Source organism: Manacus candei, unplaced genomic scaffold (genome assembly GCF_025592945.1).
Source record: "Manacus candei isolate 608988 ecotype Guabito, Panama unplaced genomic scaffold, ASM2559294v1 h1tg000005l, whole genome shotgun sequence".
In the NCBI taxonomy this organism is placed as follows: domain Eukaryota; kingdom Metazoa; phylum Chordata; class Aves; order Passeriformes; family Pipridae; genus Manacus; species Manacus candei.
In genome coordinates, this window is record NW_026138053.1 from 10,665,311 (window position 1) to 10,683,926 (window position 18,616).

An 18,616-nucleotide genomic window follows, 5' to 3' on the forward strand; every position below is an offset into this window, starting at 1 on the left:
GACCACCCTCTTGGGGAAGAACCTTTTTCTAAGATCCAACCTAAACCTGCCCTGGCACAGCTCCAGCCCTTCCCTCGAGTCCTGTCACTGGTCTCGGGGAGCAGAAATTGGATCTGCTCCTCCGGAGGAAACTGCAGATCCCTAGAGTCTTGCCCAGTCTCCTCCAGGCTGAAACAAACCAAGTGTCCTCAGCCGCTCCTCATGTGGCCCCTCCAGACCCTTCTCCATCCCTGTGTCCCTCCTTTGGACGTTCTCCAACACCTTTAGATCTTTTTTATATTGAGGTGCCCAATCGCATCCCCAGAACTCGAGGTGAGGCCACCCCAGCCCAGAGCAGAGTGGGACAATCCCCTTCCTCGGTGCTGTTTTCCAGCCTGTCATTCCTCAGTCTGTCCCTACATCCAGGGCTGCTCCATCCCAGGGGCAGAATCCAGCACTTGCCCATGTTAAACTTCATACAGCTGGAGATGTAGCCGGCATTTCTACATGGGAATAACAGCTCCTGACACTGCACTGATACATCTGCTGTCTCATGGGTACCAGGAGAGGGGATACACCGCGGCCAGGCAGCTCTCGAGGTCCCTGCTTCCTGAGGGACAGCCCTTCCCAGAGGTATGTGCCTGCCTGTGTCCATCTCCTTGGAGCAGCACTGCTGCTCCAGCACAGGATCTGGTCGTCAGGAACTGCTCCCACCCATCTCAGAGGGGAAGAAGCACCATTTCTGGTGCTGTACATCATGAGGGAAGGGCCGAGGTCCTCAGTCCACTGCCAAAATCTACTGTGATGACTCCTCCGGATTCCTCTGGGATGTGTAAAGTGCCAGGGTGAATCTCCTGATCCATGTTGGTCTGACGCAACGGAGAGATGACCCCGTGTATCTATGCACTGCATTTACACAGAGGTGTAAACAAACCACACACAAATGAGCCAAATCCCAGAAAGAACACGAGCTCGGGGATGTTTCCTGTGTCATGGAGGGCTCTCCTTCCATGAATCCCCTTGTGAGAAAAGGAAAAGCAATAGGCCACCAGTGCTCCTCTGAACAAAACATCACCCAGACCCTTCACTACTCACCCACTTCCCTCATTTTGGTGCCTATTTCCTTCCCTGAGGGACAGGGGAATAGAAGGAAAAGCTCCAGTGTGATACATGACTGTGAAACAAGTTCCCTGGGGAACGACAGGACCTGGACAAGTTGTCTTGCTCAAAACCATGTGCAGGAAAAGGGAAAGAGAGGACAGTCACCCTGTCCTGGTGTCAGTCCTTTGAGGTGCATTGTCAGCTTAGAAAGTACCTGTTCAGGTCAGAGCTTCCTGATTTCTCACAGCAGCTCCTGCTCCAGTGCCAGTTCTGCAAGTTTCTGCTACCAATAGTGGAATGAATAATTAAAAAAGTGATGATGTGGCAAATTCCAGGTACACTGGATATTTTACTAATGTTTCCAGGGGAAACTACCTCCAGGTTGTCAGGGAGATCAGACCTGCTGTAGTACAGAACTGCCTGACGGGGTGACCTCTGTCTTTCCCCAGTTGGCATCCTCTCCACTCATCCCAAGTGTCCAAGAAGAGTTATAGGGAGATTTAGGAACTATGAAATATGGTTTCTGTGACAGCCCAGCCACTTCCCATACAGGTTTTTACAGTCCTAATACAGAATTTTAATTAATTCTAGGGAAAACAAAACCCCAAAGTTGCTTTTGCTCTATATTCCATTGGTCTTTTCAACCAGATTTTCTTGTTTTTAGGGAAAATTAAAACCCATTTACAAGGAGGATGTGAGATGTTGGCACTGTCAGCAGGTCCGATATCTTCTGTCCGTTCTCTGGTGCTATGCTGGAAACACACATGGAGCACAGCTGGTCTTGTGGAATAGATGGATTAGCTCAGGCTTTAGCTGATGTTGGAAGCTTCATGTTACATTTTTAATTACTGAAGGCATGAAGTCACTGTTTACCAGCTTATTATGAAGTCCTTTTTCAATACAGAAATGTAACTAAGACATTACTCATGGGAAGGGCTCTGGGAAAAACTGGTGTTTGCAATGAATCTCAACTGTAATAATTATGGACCTAAAAATTCTTGAGAACCGGGTTTTTTTTGACCATTTACCAACAGAACTTTGCATTGTTTATATTCTCCATTTTCTTAAATGACTGAAAATTTCTCTGTCTCAAAGACAATTGGGATAAAAGTAGTAGGAATTGTGCCAGAACTCCATTTCCTACAGTTCCTGGGCTGTGGCTCTGTGGAAACTTCACTTAAGGAATTCCTCCAGCAGGAAATAAATAATGGAGGAGTGATCTCTCATGGGTGCATTCCTCCTGGAAGGATTTAAGGAAATGAAACTTAACAAGAAAAAGCAGATAAGGAACTTCAAGACATCAAGTGGAAGTGTTGATTCTCCTTGCAGTTCGTGCTGTCCCAAAGCACTTCAGGAATTTTTATATGCCCTTATTACACAGGAAAAACCACAAGCTTTTCACTTGGACTGATCCATGGGACTAAAATTTTTTTTTGTCCTGGCTCAGTGAAGTGTTTCAGCAGGAGGTTTGGGGATATTTGGGTGAGATCTGTGTCCATGAAAGGAGCAGGAGCACCAAGGGACAGGCCCAGCCTCCTCCAGGAATATGCGGAGGTCACCAATGGAAAAAAGGAGGAAGGAATTTTGTATGCCAAGGAAATAATTCCATTTTCCTTTTGCCTCTGCTTGACTGTCCTGGATTTTATAAAAAGGAGACAGACTTGTTATGGGATTTGGTGGTACCTGAAACGCTGTGACCCGGCAGGACGGTGGGTCCACAGCAAAGCTTCGCCCCTGAGCTTAGTGTGGACATTTTCCATAGGATCTGTTTCCCATAGGAAGCAGATTTGTCACCACAGGGTGAAATTCCTCCCTCCTAAATCTCAGGTTCCTGCTGTGTGCTCAGGCTGAGACACTGCCCTGTGCACACCCAGGGGTTTTGCTCTGCTTAGATCCAGTTTTGCTCGTATTTTATTTGTATTTTTGTTGTAAAGAAAATGTTTCTTCAAAAAATATAATATAAAACCCCTTTGTACTTATCCTTCAGCACACTGAACCCACCTCTGTGTGCCCTTTGCCCTCAGAAGGCAAACTGCTGTACTGTGGATGTCAATCCATGTGGAATAACCTTGGCAGGGAGACACAATGAATTAATTTTTAATCCCAGAACGCAGAATGTGTCAGGCTGGAAGGAACCACAGTGGCTCACCTGGTCCCACCTCCCTGCTCCAGCAGGATCATTCCAGATGGCTCAGGATTGTGTCCAGAGAGTTCTGAAATATCTCCAGTGAGGACACTCCACTCCACTCTGGGCAATCTGTCCCAGTGCTCGGTTGCTGCACAGGGAAGAAGTTCTTCCTCATGTTCAGGTGGAACTTCCTGGGCATCAGTTCCTGTCTGTTCCTCGTCCCACTGCTGGGCACTGTGGAGCAGAGACTGGTCCACCCTCTGACACCCCTCCTTTAGATATTTATACACATTAATAAGATATTTCACAAAATCCCAGAATAGCTGGGTTTGGAATGGACCTCTGGAGATCACCCAGTTCAACCTTCCCTGTCAGGGCAGGGTCACTTGGAGCAGGTGGGTTTGGAATGTCTCCAGAGAGGGAGATTCCACACGCTCCCTGGGCAGCTGTTCCAGTGCTCTGCCACCTCCATGGAAAGAAATTCTTCCTCATGTTGAGATGGAACTTCTTGTGTTCTAGTTTATGACCATTGCTCCTTGTCCTGTTGCTGGGCACCACTGCACAGTCTGGGACCATCCTCTGACACCCCTTGGAGATGTTTGTATGGACTGAGGGGATCCCCTCTCAGTGTCTCTTTTCAAGGCTGACCAGGCCCAGCTCCTGCAGGTCTCTTCTCATCAGAGATGCTCCAGGCTCCAAATCATCTTTGTGGCCTCTGCTGGATCCTCTCCAGGAGCTCCATGTCCCTTGTGTCCCAAGGAGCCCAGAACTGGACATAGCACTCCAGATGTGACTCGACAGAGCTGAGAAGAGGGGCAGGATCCCCTCCCTGACCTGCTGGCAATGCTCTTCCCGATGCACCCCTGAAACCCATTGTCCCTCCTGGCTCCAGGACACACGGCTGGCTCAGGGACAACTCGGACTCCCAGATCCTTCTCCGCAGCTCTGCTCTCGTAGGTCACTTCAGGGTGTGCTGGTACTGAGGTTACCTCTTCCCGGATGCTGAGGTGATCCAGGCAGCGCTGCTCCCTTTTCCGTTCCCAGGGAAGGCGCCCGTGGATCGGGACAATCCCCCAGGATCGGGGCGATCCCGGCTCTCGAGCTCCCCCCGGCGGGCGGGCGCTGCCACTGCAGGTCTGGCCCCGCCCCCCGGCGCCGCAGCCAATGGGAGGCCGCGACGAGGCCCCGCCCTCGCCGTGCCCCCGGCGGTGCCGCGGCGGCTGCGGCAGTTCCCGGGACACGCGAGACACGCGGGACACGCGGAATACGCGGCCATGGAGAGCGGCTTCCTGCCACCCTTCCCTCACTTCGCCACCCGCGCCATCCACGCCGGGCAGGACCCCGAGCAGTGGCGCTCCGGGGCCGTGGTGCCGCCCATCTCGCTCTCCACCACCTTCAAGCAGCGGGCGCCCGGCGAGCACGCGGTGAGTGCGGCCGCCACCGCGGCATCGGGTCACCCCCGGGGCACCTTCGGGGGTACCGAGCCGTCCTCGGGGGTACTGAGACACCCACGGGGGCACTGAGCTAGTGGGCACACCGGGGGGACCCCGAAAGTCCGGCGTGGGGAGGTCCGGGAAGCGGCTCCCCCTGGGAAGGGGAGGGAGCTCCCGATGGAAGTGTTTTCCCACGTGGCAGCTTCTGGACAAAAAGAGCATCTTTTTCCCGCTAGAAGCGGTGGTTTCGCCCAGGTGGAATCTCCCTCACTGGAGATATTCTAGACCTGTGTGGACACAATCCTGTGCCATGTGCTCTGGGATGACTCTGCTGGAGCAGGGAGGTGGGACCAGGTGAGCCACTATGGTCCCTTCCAGCCTGACCCAGACTGTGATTGTGTTTTCCCGGGAACTGAGAGAGTTTGGAATGATTTCCACGTGAAACGAGGAGGAAGGGGAGCAGGGGCAGGGATGCTGCTGCCCAACTCCATGGGCTGCACAGAGCCAGGACTCTCGGAAGCTTTACCTGCCCATTTTTCAGATGCAGGGCCCAGGCAGAATCTGTGTTCTCCTTCACACATGTTGTGTGAGAGGCTGCTTTAGCTTTCCTTCCAAACAGAAGGAAATATTTCATAAGGATTTTGTGGCTGCCCCATAGGAACTACTGGGAAGGTTTGCACTGACCTATCCTGAAGTTTCTGATGGGCCATGGCACAAATCTGCCCCTCCTAAACCAGGATCTGCTCCAAAGCCACAGGCTGAACTGGGCCAGCTGGGCAGAAGGGATGTGCCTTGTGATCCCTGATTCCACACAGAATTCAGCTGGGAATGCCTGGGAGCAGGCAGCTGCACTGGAGAAGTCCTCAGAAGGAGTCAGCTGCTGTATCCACAATCCTGATGACAGGCTGTTGGTGTTCCTGCCGGGAGCTTTGCCGGAGGATTGGGAGCAATCCTCGGGATTCCAGAGCATGAGGAAGTTGTCATTAAACAGGAGTCCTCAAAGAATGCAAATCCCAGGGTGCTCAGCAGGTTCTCTGTAACTGCTGCATCCAGCATGCAGGGGTGGTTTTCCCCATTAAATCTTCCCAGAATTCCCATAAAAGCTGGAGCAGTGAGTTGTGGAACTTGCCAGGGACACGTTTGGGCTCTCCGGAAGTGACAGGTACAGTTGGCCCTGTGCCATCTCTCAGGCTGAGTGTGGTAGAGATGGGAAAATTTTCCCTGATAATTCCCTCCAGAGAGGTTGTGGAGTCTCCCTCCCTGGATATATTCAGGAACACTCTGGACACAATCCTGTGCCATGTGCTCTGGGATGGCCCTGCTTGAGCAGGGAGGTGAGAGCAAATGTCTCACTGTGGTCCCTTCCAACCTGACCCATTTTGGGATCTGAGAGTGAGTGGATTGTGTCAGCCCAAGACCCTTTCTCCAACAGTGACCACAGATAGATATTTAGGAAAAAGTAGGAGAATGTGGCTGCACCCCCAGTGCACCCCCAGACAGCTTTTGCTGGTGTAGATGCCCAGTTGTGCCAGGAAACCCTCCTGCTGTTCTGGGAGGAGCTGGATGCCCCCAGTGAGGGCTCTTGAAGGAACCTGGAAGTAGTATTGTCTAAAGCTTTCCCAGTGCTCTCTCTTACATTGTCTCTCACTCCTACCCCAGGGATATGAGTACAGCCGGTCTGGGAACCCAACTCGGGATTGCCTGGAAAAGGCTGTGGCCGCCCTTGATGGAGCCAAATACAGTGAGTAATTCGTGGCTTGGAGAGGGCTTGGGGCAACCTGGACTAGTGGGAGGTGTCCCTGCCCATGGCAGGGAGTGGAACGGGGTGAGCTTTAAGTCCCCTCCAACCCAAACCATGCCATGATTCCATGATCACAGCTCTGATCACAGCAAGAGCTGCTTTATGGTGTCAGAGTCCAGCAGTTATTGTTGGAAAGTCCAGCTCAATCCCTGGACTTCCTCGCTGTGCTTGATGCCTGAGCTAAGCTTGATCCATCCCTGTGCAGCAGCGCTGGATGCAGTGGGGAGGGGAAGCAGGCAGCCCCTGGTCCCAGTCTGTTCCCAGTCTGGCACCAGTGTCCATCCTGGTCCCAAGCTGTGTAAATCAAGCTGCTGCTTTAACTGGCTCCACTCACGAAGTGAGGGAGAGTGAGAGTGACAGAACAGGATCCTTTGAGAGACAAAGTGAGGGAGGTGAAGGCAGGTCTAACCAGGTTGTATCCCATCAAATACAGCTTTTCTGCCACTCTGTTCTGTTCCAGGTTTAGCTTATTCTTCGGGCTTAGCAGCTCTTCTGAACATCTGTCACCTGTTGAAGACAGGGGACACAATCATCTGCATGGATGATGTCTATGGAGGTATGTACAGCACCATGGGAGCTTTGATCTTCACTGTGCAAAGGATAAAATGGACCTGAACTCTCTGAAATTCCCCTTTTCTTTGAAGCCTTTTCACCTTGTGAGAACACAGATCACTCCTGTCTGATTTGGGTGTTAGAAATTCAGGTGCTGAAACATTTCATTGGCACAACATGGAGGTTTAAAAATATGTAACAACAAATACATGAGGGGAAGTAGCAACATCTTAGTGCTGCACAGGTTTGTTTGCAGAGCAGGACCCTCTTTCCCTAGGTTTGACCCTTTACCAACCAGCATTTTGTCTGGACTGTTCCAGACAACTGTTCCATCATCTCCTCCCAAAGCACAGCTTCCCTCTGTTGTCCCCGTGCTTTCTGAACACTTCAGAGATGCCACAGCCCACTCTTAGGTATTGATCTTGCATCATATTTATCAACAACTCCCAGTCCAAGCAGATATCCACCTTAGCCAAGTCCTTCAGAAGGTTTAGGTCACCCAGGATTCCTGAGGAGGAACATGCTGGTAAGACATTATGTTCCTTGGTGTGTGACCTCTGTTCCATTGGTCAGCAGGGCTGGAGTTTCCAAGGCCTTGGCACAGAGAGATCCAACCTGCTGTGTTATCAAGGGAAGGTTAGAGGCAGGTTTCCCAATCAATAGCTGGAAAACCTGGAAATCTACTTTTCTTTCCCCTAGAAGTGCTGAGTGTTTGCCAGTCAGTTCTCTGTGCTTGTGCACATCAAATCCAAACACACACATGTTTGCTTTTCACACTGAAGTTCTGTCATGCTAGAGAGTATTCTCCAACTGCAGCTGGAGACAGCAGGAATCTCTGCTCCTTTAGCTCACAGCTCTCTCACCACAACTCAGTCAGTCATTTAACCAGAGCACATGGGCAGTTCCTCACTTCTGAAGGGCTTGGGGGGTATTTTTCAAGCAAAACTTGTTCACCTGCTCCTTAAAGCCTCGACCTGGGGTGGCTTTTGCAAAGATAATTTTATTGGTTTTCCCCTGATTTTTTTTCGTATTTTTGTTATAAAATAAGTGTTTCCTTAAACCCTCAAATCACTCAGTTGTGCCAATATCCATATTCCATCCCTTCATGCTTTGATGGCAAACTGCTGTTGGACAGAAGAGAGTCCATGTGGAATAACCTTGGCAGAGACACCCAGTAAATTGATTTTTAATCCAGTCAGTATTTCCAGGTAGTGTGTTGCACATCTATTGATCAGCTGTTTGCTGCTGGATTCTTTTAATCTTCTCAATGAAAGGTTCCAAAGACAGATAGGAAGGAAAGAATCACTTTTAGTGGAATGATAATAAACACAGTTTTGGAGTCTTCTCCTTGATACTTCTCTGTTTAATTTTCTGATAAAAAAAACCCCATTGATTTCAAATACTTCACAAATCACTCTGATCCCATATTCCCATTATTACTTTTTCATGATAATTAAAAGTACAACAATCTTTAAACATTTTTGGAAATAAAAACAATACTCATTTGTCATTTGCGTGCAGCACAAAACTGTGCCCTCCTGACTTTCCCTGGGTGATACAAAAGACTGGAGAGCAGTGAAGGGAAGTCAAAGGAAGTTGTTTCATTTTGTGATTTGGGATTTTTTTTAGGCACAAACAGATACTTCAGGAGAATCGCCTCAGAAATTGGTTTGAAGGTAGTTTTTGTTGACTGCACAAAACCAAAATGCCTGGAAGCTGCAATTACACCACAGACCAAGGTAGGGGAGAGGGAAATGAATATTGTTAAATAGTTTTATTCTTGCTCATGTTGAATTTGGTGTCTGTGTTGATCTGAGGGGCTGCAGGGGTTGGGGCACTGCTGGTCCTACCAGGGCATATAGAAATGTTTGTGTTGCCTCATGGAAAACATTTTAAGAAGACAAAGAAACACCCTGAAGAGAGAGAGGAGGAGGGAAAAGGTAAAAAAGAGCAGAGGGAACACTGAGCTCAGAGTTGGAGGTGCTCCATGGCACTGGGGTGGATAATCCCTTGCTCCAGGGAAGTGTTTCAGACCTTTGGGCATAATGACTTTGTTCTGGCTCTGTCAGGCCTTCTCCAGGTGGGATTTGCAAAAGCTTTACTGTGCTTCCCATGTTGAGTTTGTGGGGAATCACCTCTCCTAAAGAACCTTCCTTTGCTCCAGCAGGGAAACTTTGTTTTCACTCTGGGAAGCTGGCACTCAATAAATTATCATTGAAAACACTTCTCACTTACCCAAGGGGCATCAGCAGCACTGAAAATCTCTGACCTGGTGGTTTCTGTTGGATTTGTGCAGCTGATTTGGATCGAGACCCCCACCAACCCCATGATGAAGGTCATCGACATCCGTGCCTGTGCAGATGTGGCACATAAACACGGGGATGTTCTCCTGGCAGTGGACAACACCTTCATGTCTCCCTATTTCCAGGTGTGTTCACCATTATCCCATTACTCAGTGTAGTTCAAGAGACATTTTCAAACGGGAAGCACCAAGGAACTGCAGTTTGATCTTTGCATGTAAAATCATCTGCTCTGTTTCTAGCTGCAGGTTAATGCTGCTGGTTGCATCAGTGGAGGTGTATCTGTCATTCAAAAATCATGGATTTTGGTTCTTTCTGATGAAAATCACAGCAGGCTTGTTAGAAAGTGTCCTGTTTTCTGACTTTGGCCTTTTTATAGCAATTCTTTTGTATATGCTGTTTAAGCTCCATTCTGAACCACTTGATAGTCTAGAAAAAGTAGTGGAAGAAAAAGTTAAAACAAGCAAACTTTGTTGAATCTTCCTTTGAGACATTCAATATTTCTTCAATATTTTGGTGAATATGTGGGTTAGAAGTTTATAACTTTGTTTATAAGAACCGACATAACTTTTCTATATTGATAAAAGGAAGTGATTTTCTTAAATTCTGAAAGTGTTTCAGAATAATAAACTTCCAAGTTTTGTTGATCTCAATATGGACTGGAAATATACATATAAATTTCTCAGGAGACCAAGCCAATCCTTTGTGTTTTAGGTCCAAAGTCACCCTTCTGGCAGAGTGCAAAGGCAAAGTGTCTGGTTTTGTTCAGGGTACCGAGATCTTCCTGAATTTAGGGAGCTCTGCACAAAGTGTTAATGCTAAGCTCCAGCAGCACTGCAGTTGGTCTGGGACATTCCAGAAGCTTGGTGATTCCCCCCTGCAATGTGTTATTCAGTTCAGAATTCACAATTTACTTCAGAAAATGGGGTGTGAAAGGCACAAAGTGAGCTGGGCTGGTTAATGAGTCTGGGTCAGCCTGGTGCCAGTGCTAATGATTGATTTTGATGAGGGGAGTAGGTAGTGTTGTTAAACCCCTCTAGACCTCTGCTGGTGCTAAGCAAATGAGAATTTCAGAGAGATTTGTGTGTCAATATTGAGTGTAAAAGGCATTTTTCCATGGTATTCTGGCTGTGCATTGGGAGTGAGTGTTATCCATGTTCCTTGGATGGATGTCCATGTTCAGTCTGGCTCAGCAGTCTTTAGACCTGCTTGCTTTGTTACCTTTTAACATGCTGATGCTCTTTGCTCTTTGGAATATGTTTATATTATGTGCCAAGGCCCAATTAAAAGAATTATGTTGTTCATGACCTCTTGCCCATCAACCCCTTGCTTTGTCTCACCTTCAAAAGGCTTCTGGGAACAAAGCTGGGAGGGGAGGAAAAACAACTGGCAAAGAAAACCTCCTTTCCTCATGTTTTCAGTTCTTTCAGTGTAATATCACCAATACTTGGAAAACAATGCAATTTTTTTGCTTTTCAGACTGTGTTGAGGTCTTAATTTTCTAAGGAAATCCACTTTAGAGAGTAAATACCATTATTTCTCTTGCCTCAGCTAAGCAATTGAACTATCTTTTCCCAAATATGAACTCTATGTTAGATGGATTGAACCATTTCTCTCCCTGAAGCCAGTGGGAATTGGGCCAGTGCTGTTAAATCACATTTGAGTGTGCTTATCTTGAATTCAGAGTGTCTCCCTGTGCTTTTGGTTTTATCACACATTCAATCATCATTCTCTGGTTTTTGTGTTTAAAGTGTTAAGTTTTTGTGGGTTTTTCTTTAGTTTCTCCACTTATTTTTTGCTGTGTAAGCCTTTTTGGATAGCTGGAAGTGAACCTGGCTGCATGCAGGCATTAATCAGAGCTGTGAATTTAATTTTGTTTCAGTGTCCTCTGTCCCTGGGGGCTGATATTTGTATGAGTTCTGCGACCAAGTACTTGAACGGTGAGTGTGGGAGTTCAACACCTACTTAGGGCAGGGTTGGATGGAATATTGGGAAGGAATCCTTCCCTGTGAGGGTGGTGAGGCCCTGGCACAGGTTGCTCAGAGAAGTTGTGGCTGCCCCATCCCTGGAAGCGTCCAAGGCCAGGTTGGATGGGACTTGGAGCAGTCTGGTATAGTGGAAGGTGTCCCTGCCCATGGCAGGGGGTGGGATGTGATGTTTAAGGTTCTTCCCAGCCCAAACTAGTCTGGGATTCTGTGATAACATGAATATTATTATTATTATAAAGCCATGCTGGCTTTAATTTGGCTACAACAAAGCAGGTGCCTTCAGGAGAAGGTAGGTTGGGAGCTGCTCTCCCTGAGCCAGGAGCCTGGAACTTCTCTCCAGGACATTCCTGGTCCCTGCAGTGTCCTGGCAGGTGGCAGAGGTGCCCTGGGAAGTGTCAGTGCAGGAGACAGTGCTGAGCAGAGCTTTAGAAACAGCCCAAATCTGCCTTGTGATTTCTGTCTGCACAGGAAGAAAGGCTAGAGCTTCAGGAACAACCCAGGGCCTTGCAAAACTGGGGTTTTAGTAACACCAGGATGGAGAAACTGGGAGGTTGAGGCAGAACCCTGGAGCAGATGGAATGGCTGATCCTGTTCTTGTCTTCATTTGTAGGGCACAGTGATGTGGTGATGGGGCTGGTCTCAGTGAACCGGGATGATCTCTATGAGAGGCTCAAATTCCTGCAGAATTGTGAGTACTAATACAGGAAATACCTGGAAATGAATCCTGGTCACAAACCAGCTCCTGCTGGGGAGCATGGGGATGCACACAAGTGGGAATTCTGCTTAGAGATACAGCTCAAATGGGCAGAACTGGGAATAATAAAGTAAATTTTTATTTTAATAAATTTTAATACAATTAAAATAATGTTTAAATTAATAAAATAAACTTAATAAAATTAATAAAATTAATTACACTGGTCTCCACTCTTAACTGCTTCTAGAGAACTGATGAGGCACATCCTGGAAGCATCAGGGTCTCTGCCTTGTGCACACCTGCAGTTAAAGGGGTTTTTTAAACTCACACATCAGAATTTTCTTGTATATGTTGATTTTGAGCATTTTACTGCTTCTTAATTGTCAGGAATAAATTTCTGTATGGGGTTCTGCCTGCTCTCTGCCTACAGCAGAGACAATAAAGGTATATTATGTCTAATAAATAGAACCCCTGAGGCTTCAGCTTGTTAATTCACCTCATTAATTGGCTCCCCACGTGTGTGAGATGAGGAAGGTAGATTGCAGCAGGTGTCTTCCCACTTGTCGCGTTCTAACTTTAGAAATGTTGGAGATTAGGACTGTATCAGTTGTACTAAAGCCCAAACCAACCCCTTTTCTCTGAGGAATTTTGTCTCCCTTCCCCAGCTCTCGGGGCTATCCCATCTGCCTTTGACTGTTACCTGTGCAACCGGGGGCTGAAGACGCTGCCCATCCGCATGAAGCAGCACTTCCACAACGCCCTGGCTGTTGCCCAGTTCCTGGAGTCACATTCCCGGGTGGAGAACGTCCTTTTCCCAGGTGGGTTGGCAGGACCTCTGAGCAGGAAATGTCCCAGAGGGTGGGTTTGGGTGCTGTGATGCTCCATGTCATCGTCACCTTCATGTGGTGACTTGGGCAGGGTGTCCACCTTGGAGCTCCAAGGTGTCCACCTTGGAGTGGGCTGAGGGGGAGCTGCTTCACCTCTGAAGGAGGGTAATTCACTCCAAGTCACTCCCCAGATTCCAGGGGTGACTTGAGCTGGGTGTCCACCTTGGCAGAGGCTGAGGGGGAAGCTGCTCCACCTCTAAGGGAGGGTCATTCACTCCAAGTGACTCCCCAAATTCCAGGGCTGCCTTCCCACCCTCAGCATGAGCTGATGAAGCGCCAGTGCACGGGCTGTCCTGGCATGATCGCCTTCTACATCAAGGGGAACCTCAAACATGCTACTGCCTTCCTCAAGAGCCTAAAGGTAAATGGCAATAAAGCACCTCCTCAGAGGGATCTGGGACTGTCCTGCTGAGGGGGATGGTGGAAGTGGCTTTTCTTGGTGAGGGAAGAGTCTGTCTGTACTTGCAAAGCTCCTCAAATCTTTTGGGTGTGACCATCTCTAAATAATAGATAATTTGTAAATGTGAGGCTGATGAGAGGGAAAAAAAGATGCCTGAGCTCCTTGGAAGGGTTTGTTTGCACAGCAAGGTGAGGTGTGTCCAGGTTAGCCCAGGAAATGCTGCTGACAAAGGGCCTTTTGCCAAAATACCTGCAGGAGTTGGAAGCAGAGGAGCTGTGGCTGGTGTAACACTGCTGGAATATTTCAAAGTGCTCATCAAGAGAATGAAACATTGAGGAGAGACCTGAATCATGAAGCTGAGAGGGAGTCCCTCAGTTTGAAGAATGGTTGGTTGTTTATTTGACCCAAACAACAGGTTTTGCTGTTTGGCCATGTGTTCATTCTGCCTGTGCCCTTTGATGTGTTTCTAGTCGTGATCTCTGGTTAATTTGCATCCTGCTCTACTGGTTTTGCTGTTTTGTTCTTGGAAAAAACAATCAGTAAGAACTGGCAGAGGTGAATTAGAACTTCCTTCTGCCCCCTGTCTCACTTGCCAGCTGATGTCACCCACTGAAAATCAATTTACTAAAAATACGGTTGGCCTGCAAAATATCCTTTGACCTGAGAGAAAGGACTGAATCCTGGCACAGGAGATCTGCCAGCTTTGACAAGAAATATCAGGGAATGTGTCCCAGGAGAAGTAGTTCCTGACAGTTATCCAAGCCCTTTGACTTGGATGACCATCAGTTTGTCACTAGGCTTGTCCAAAAGTAAAGTCATTCCAAAGAATCATAGAATCCCACACTGGTTTGGGTTGGAAGGGACCTTAAAGCCCATCTTCTACTACCCCCTGCCATGGGCAGGGACACCTTCCACTATACCAGACTGCTCCAAGTCCCATCCAACCTGGCCTTGGACACTTCCAAGGATGGGGCAGGATGAGTCTGTTTTAAATCTTAGTAGCTCTTACTTGCTAAATGTACACTTTATTCCTGAATTACACTAATACCGTTTATAAAATAAAACTTATTATAGAAAAACTTAGGGGAAAAGCCCCCTAAACATTCTTTTTCCATAATGTCCTTGAAGTGGTCATTGCTCCAAGGCTGCCAGAGCTCAAGGAGCATATGGACAACGCTCTCAGGGTCAGGATGGGATTGTTGGGGTGTCTGCAGGGCCAGGAGTTGGACTCATGATTCTTGTGGGTCCCTTCCAGCTCAGGATATTCCATGATTCTTTAACATCTCTTTCCATGCATCCATGGAAACTTGTTAACTTCTTTCTTTCACACTTCCCTTTCACCCTTGTTAATTTGTGTTCCATCTTTCCCGTAGGTGTTTACCCTGGCTGAGAGTCTGGGGGGCTACGAGAGCCTGGCAGAGCACCCGTAAGTCATTCTTCTATCTTCAAAGTCTAAAAAGGCTGCAGAGTCCCCCAAAATATTAGTGGGGGGACTAATTATGTTTTCCATGTAATGGAAAGAATGGTGTGTTGTGTAGCACAAACCTAGCAGAGGCTTCAGGAATGAGTGAATTCTGTGAATGTGAGAGTGCAGTGATGGAGGAATTTTGACTGGAAAACTGGAATTTAGGAATTTGTTGCTCTGAAAACAATCCAAGAAATCCGTGTGTGTTGGAATTGTGGAGCAGATGGGATGGAGGGAAGAGCTGTGCCATGCTCCCTGGTCACACAAGAGGGCGTGGTCAGTACGTGCACCCAACTGCCTTGTTTTCCCTGTCAGGACTTTTTGTGGGAATTTTAGTAACACTTGGCTGCTCCTGTTAAGGTTAAAAGGCTAAAAAGAGGATTTATATGGAATTAGATTCTTTTACCAAAGCCAATTTGCTTTTCAAAAAGATACATGGGAATTTATGGCTTTTTGTGTGCTAAAGCATTTCAGATATTCATTAGTGTAACAGCAAATCTTAAACCACTCCAGCAGCTGGAAGAAACTGTGAGTTGGTTGGTGGAGCACAGGGGAAAATACCTTCTTGCCCATATCATCCAAACCTGCAGAGAGTAAACCCTTCAGTGTAATCTGGTACAGTTTGACAAGAAGAAACCAGAAGTTAATAGAAAACAGGAGTTTTTATACTGGAGGCTGTTCACTGCAGCTGCTTCTCCACATGCAGAGCAGAGCTTTTAGAGCAAAAAAACCCCTAAAAAATTCTGGAAGGAAGAGGAATGGGATTTTCTCCATTTTTAGCTCCAGATTTTGAAGTAACCACTTCTTATTTATAATTTGTAGCTTAGAAGTACTTTCCTGAAAGTCTAAAGTCCCTGACTTCACATCATTTACAGTCACTGCCACGAGCTCTTTCCATCTGTGGATTCAGCAGCAAGTGGCACGGAAAAGGTGTAAAACCTCATGAAACTTTGGGGGTGCTGGCAGAAAACCAGCTAGTTTCGGCTTTACTGAGGAAAGTGCAAAGTTCTTAGGAAACAGGCTGGTGTTTGTCCCTGCAGGGCCATCATGACCCATGCCTCAGTGCCCCAGGAGGACAGGGAAGCTCTTGGCATCACTGATACGTTGATTCGTCTCTCTGTGGGTTTGGAGGATGAGGAGGATTTACTGGCTGACCTGGACCAGGCCCTGAAGGCTGCGGTGAGTGGGTTCTTACCCCCTAAGAATCATTCCCTCTCTCACTGACTGACTCCTGGGAATTCTTACCTTTTTAAACCACTCCTAAGCAGACCTTGGATTTAAAGCTCTCCCTGTCAGGATTCCCTGTACAAGGTTTGTGTCCTGGTCAATCACAGTCTCAACCGATATGGATTCAGGTACGACAGATGTTGGAGTCATGGGAATGTCCCTGCTAAAGTCAGGCTCAGGGAGACTCTCACACAGGCCTAGAAAGGCTCAGTGTGTGCTTCAGATTTTTCCTGCCAGGGTTGAAATATATTAAAGAGCTTTAAGAGCTTCTCTCAAACAGTAAGTCCAATATTTGAGTACTGCTGTTTCATTCCACTCCTGATGCTTCTCTCCCACAGGTTTGGATTTCAGACAGTGGATTTTTTTTTGTGTGTAGGGTTGGTTTTTAATGGTTTTTGTTTGTTTGTTTTTCAGGGGGTTTTTGTTTGATTTTTTTTTTTTAATGATAGGAAAAGTTATCATCAGTAACTACACATATTTCTATTTGCCAGCACAGGGCATGAAATTAATCTAATGCCAAAATGTGTCTTATTTATGAAAAGAAGAAGAAAAGTGTGTGGTTGATGAGGGGCAGAACATAATTGTCTCTCCTTTCCCTTCTTCTTGCAGTTTGCATAAGCCTTGAGGCTTAAAGAAGGAACTTGGAATTGGATGTTCCAAAGACTATGGAAGAGGACATGGAAAATCAAATTGCTCCTTTGATTTGCCTTTGATTTGCCTTTGGGAATTTCAATCTGGATTCCTGGGGAGTCTCCCTGGTGCTGTTGGGTTGGTTCTGCTGCTGTCTGGCTGTGCACGGGCTGTGTGTGGCACAGCCTGGGCTCTCCCATGGGTCAAGGTCTGTTGTTGGGAAATCCGTTGGGATTTCTGGAGTCAGTAACTGTGTGTGAGAGCAGCCATGGGCTCCCTCAGAAATGTTCTCCCTGTTCTCCCAGAGATCAGTGTTTCTTCTGATGGTTTGAGGTCACAGGGGGTGGTTCCTGGTGCTGCTCTTGGGATGCACAGTTCATTCTTCTCTTCTCTTCCAACCCAACAGCCCATCTTAAAAACCTGATTGGCCTTAGATTTATTTTAATTAGGTCGGAAATGTGCTTTAAAGCTTTTCTCCTCTGGATTTTTTAATACAGTGTTGAAAATGAAGCTTGGAAAATGGTAAATAATAGCTTTCTAATAGTTGTTAATTATGAGAATGATTGAAACAACTTTAATTAAAATATGCTGCGAATTTCCTTGATGTCTTCCTTGTTCTTCCATTTCCATGTGCTACTTAGGTTCAAAATCAGGTGATAGAATGACCCTGGAGCTGTTCAGATTTTCCTATGGGAAGATGACATTGATGGTGTTACTTTTGTCAGGAAAAAGAGATGTAAATTTGGCTGTAGAACAACTTCTCCTGCAAATTGAGTGTTCAGGCAGGGAATGCTCAGAGGGGCTGGGTGGGACAAAGTGTCCCCTCCCACGTCCCCCCAGGTGACTCTGCTGAAGAGCCACCAAAGAAGCACAAGGTGCTGCAGGTTTTTGTTACAAGACTGACTGCATAGATCCTTCTTGGGGGGAACATTTGGCTTTCCTAAGCTAAGTAGAAATTGGACTTTCTGGGGTGTCTTTTTGCTTTGTGTCTCAGATTGAGAGCTGACGTGGAATGGGAGTTGGGTGATGTTCACTCACCAGCTGATTCCAGGCTGCCTTAGACTGTGGTCTGGGACAGCCTAGCTCATGAGCAGGAGAGGAAAGAAGGCTGGAGCTGAGGCAGGAAGGCAGTTTGTGTATCACCACAGAAACAGAAAATAGCCTTCATTATCTACAGTGATGATATCCTGAGAAAACTGAGGTGAAGGTATTCACACCCCAACCACCTCATTTCATACTGGTTTGGGTTGGAAGGGACCTCAAAGCTCATCCAGTTCCACCCCCTGCCATGGGCAGGGACACCTTCCACTATCCCAGGTTGCTCCAAGCCCGTCCAACCTGGCCTTGGACAGTCCCAGGGATGGAGCAGCCACAGCTTCTCTGGGCAACCTGTGCCAGGGCCTCACCACCCTCCCAGGGCAGAATTCCTTCCCAATATTCCATCTAACTCTGCCCTCTGGCAGTGGGAAGCCATTCCCCGTTTTTCCCTTGCCCCTCCTAAGGGTGGGTTACTGGTTATACCAGGTCAGCACCTCATAAAGCCCATCCACAGGAAGTCCCTCAGATCCATGTGTTTTTCTGAGAAGTGCAGCCTCTGTCCAGTGCCGTGAACCTGCTGGTTGGTCTTTGGCTGCTCCTGAAGGGCAGCAGTGTCTGGTTTCTGTCAGGAGAGTCTCTCATCTCCCATGAAATGAAAAGCTTGTGTGTTTGCTTGTCCTGCTGCTGACGGGAATTTCCCTTATCCCATTTGTTTGGGGAAAGATAAAACTGCCAGAGGTGAAATTCTCAATGAATTGTCCCATGATTTTCTTGACACACAGAATATTGACCTGAAGCTGCCTCTGAGGTTGGACCTGCCAGGAACTGGTCCCTTCATGGGGAGGTTGCAGTGGTAGGAGATGCACTCAGCTGATCATACACTGATTATTCACATTTTATATCATGGCCCCAACCTGACAGAGCTCAAGGAGCATTTGGACAACACTCTCAGGGACAGGGTGGGATTTTGGGGTGTCCTGTGCAGGGCCAAGA

At 47.5% G+C, this 18,616-nt stretch overlaps 2 protein-coding genes across 5 annotated transcripts in view; both read left to right on the plus strand.

Annotated features, from left to right (window-relative positions):
• LRRC7 (leucine rich repeat containing 7) overlaps nucleotides 1-18,616 on the plus strand; it is a 372,813-nt gene that overhangs the window by 232,163 nt on the left and 122,034 nt on the right. The window lies entirely within an intron of this gene.
• On the plus strand, nucleotides 4,397-17,184 carry CTH (cystathionine gamma-lyase). Its single transcript, XM_051798458.1, has 12 exons — nucleotides 4,397-4,632; nucleotides 6,301-6,382; nucleotides 6,903-6,998; nucleotides 8,624-8,733; nucleotides 9,291-9,422; nucleotides 11,177-11,234; nucleotides 11,893-11,970; nucleotides 12,642-12,794; nucleotides 13,103-13,224; nucleotides 14,637-14,689; nucleotides 15,769-15,907; nucleotides 16,565-17,184. Exons 1-12 carry the CDS (start codon nucleotides 4,483-4,485, stop codon nucleotides 16,571-16,573), a joined length of 1,182 nt encoding a protein of 393 aa, XP_051654418.1. The 5' UTR covers nucleotides 4,397-4,482; the 3' UTR covers nucleotides 16,574-17,184.

Bases quoted from the DNA above. Each gene is read 5' to 3' on its own strand.
- CTH (XM_051798458.1), top strand. From the start codon at position 4,483: ATGGAGAGCGGCTTCCTGCCACCCTTCCCTCACTTCGCCACCCGCGCC. The intron at 6,383-6,902 runs GTGAGTAATTCG...GTTCTGTTCCAG, and splicing joins CCTTGATGGAGCCAAATACA to GTTTAGCTTATTCTTCGGGC. The intron at 6,999-8,623 runs GTATGTACAGCA...GATTTTTTTTAG, and splicing joins CATGGATGATGTCTATGGAG to GCACAAACAGATACTTCAGG.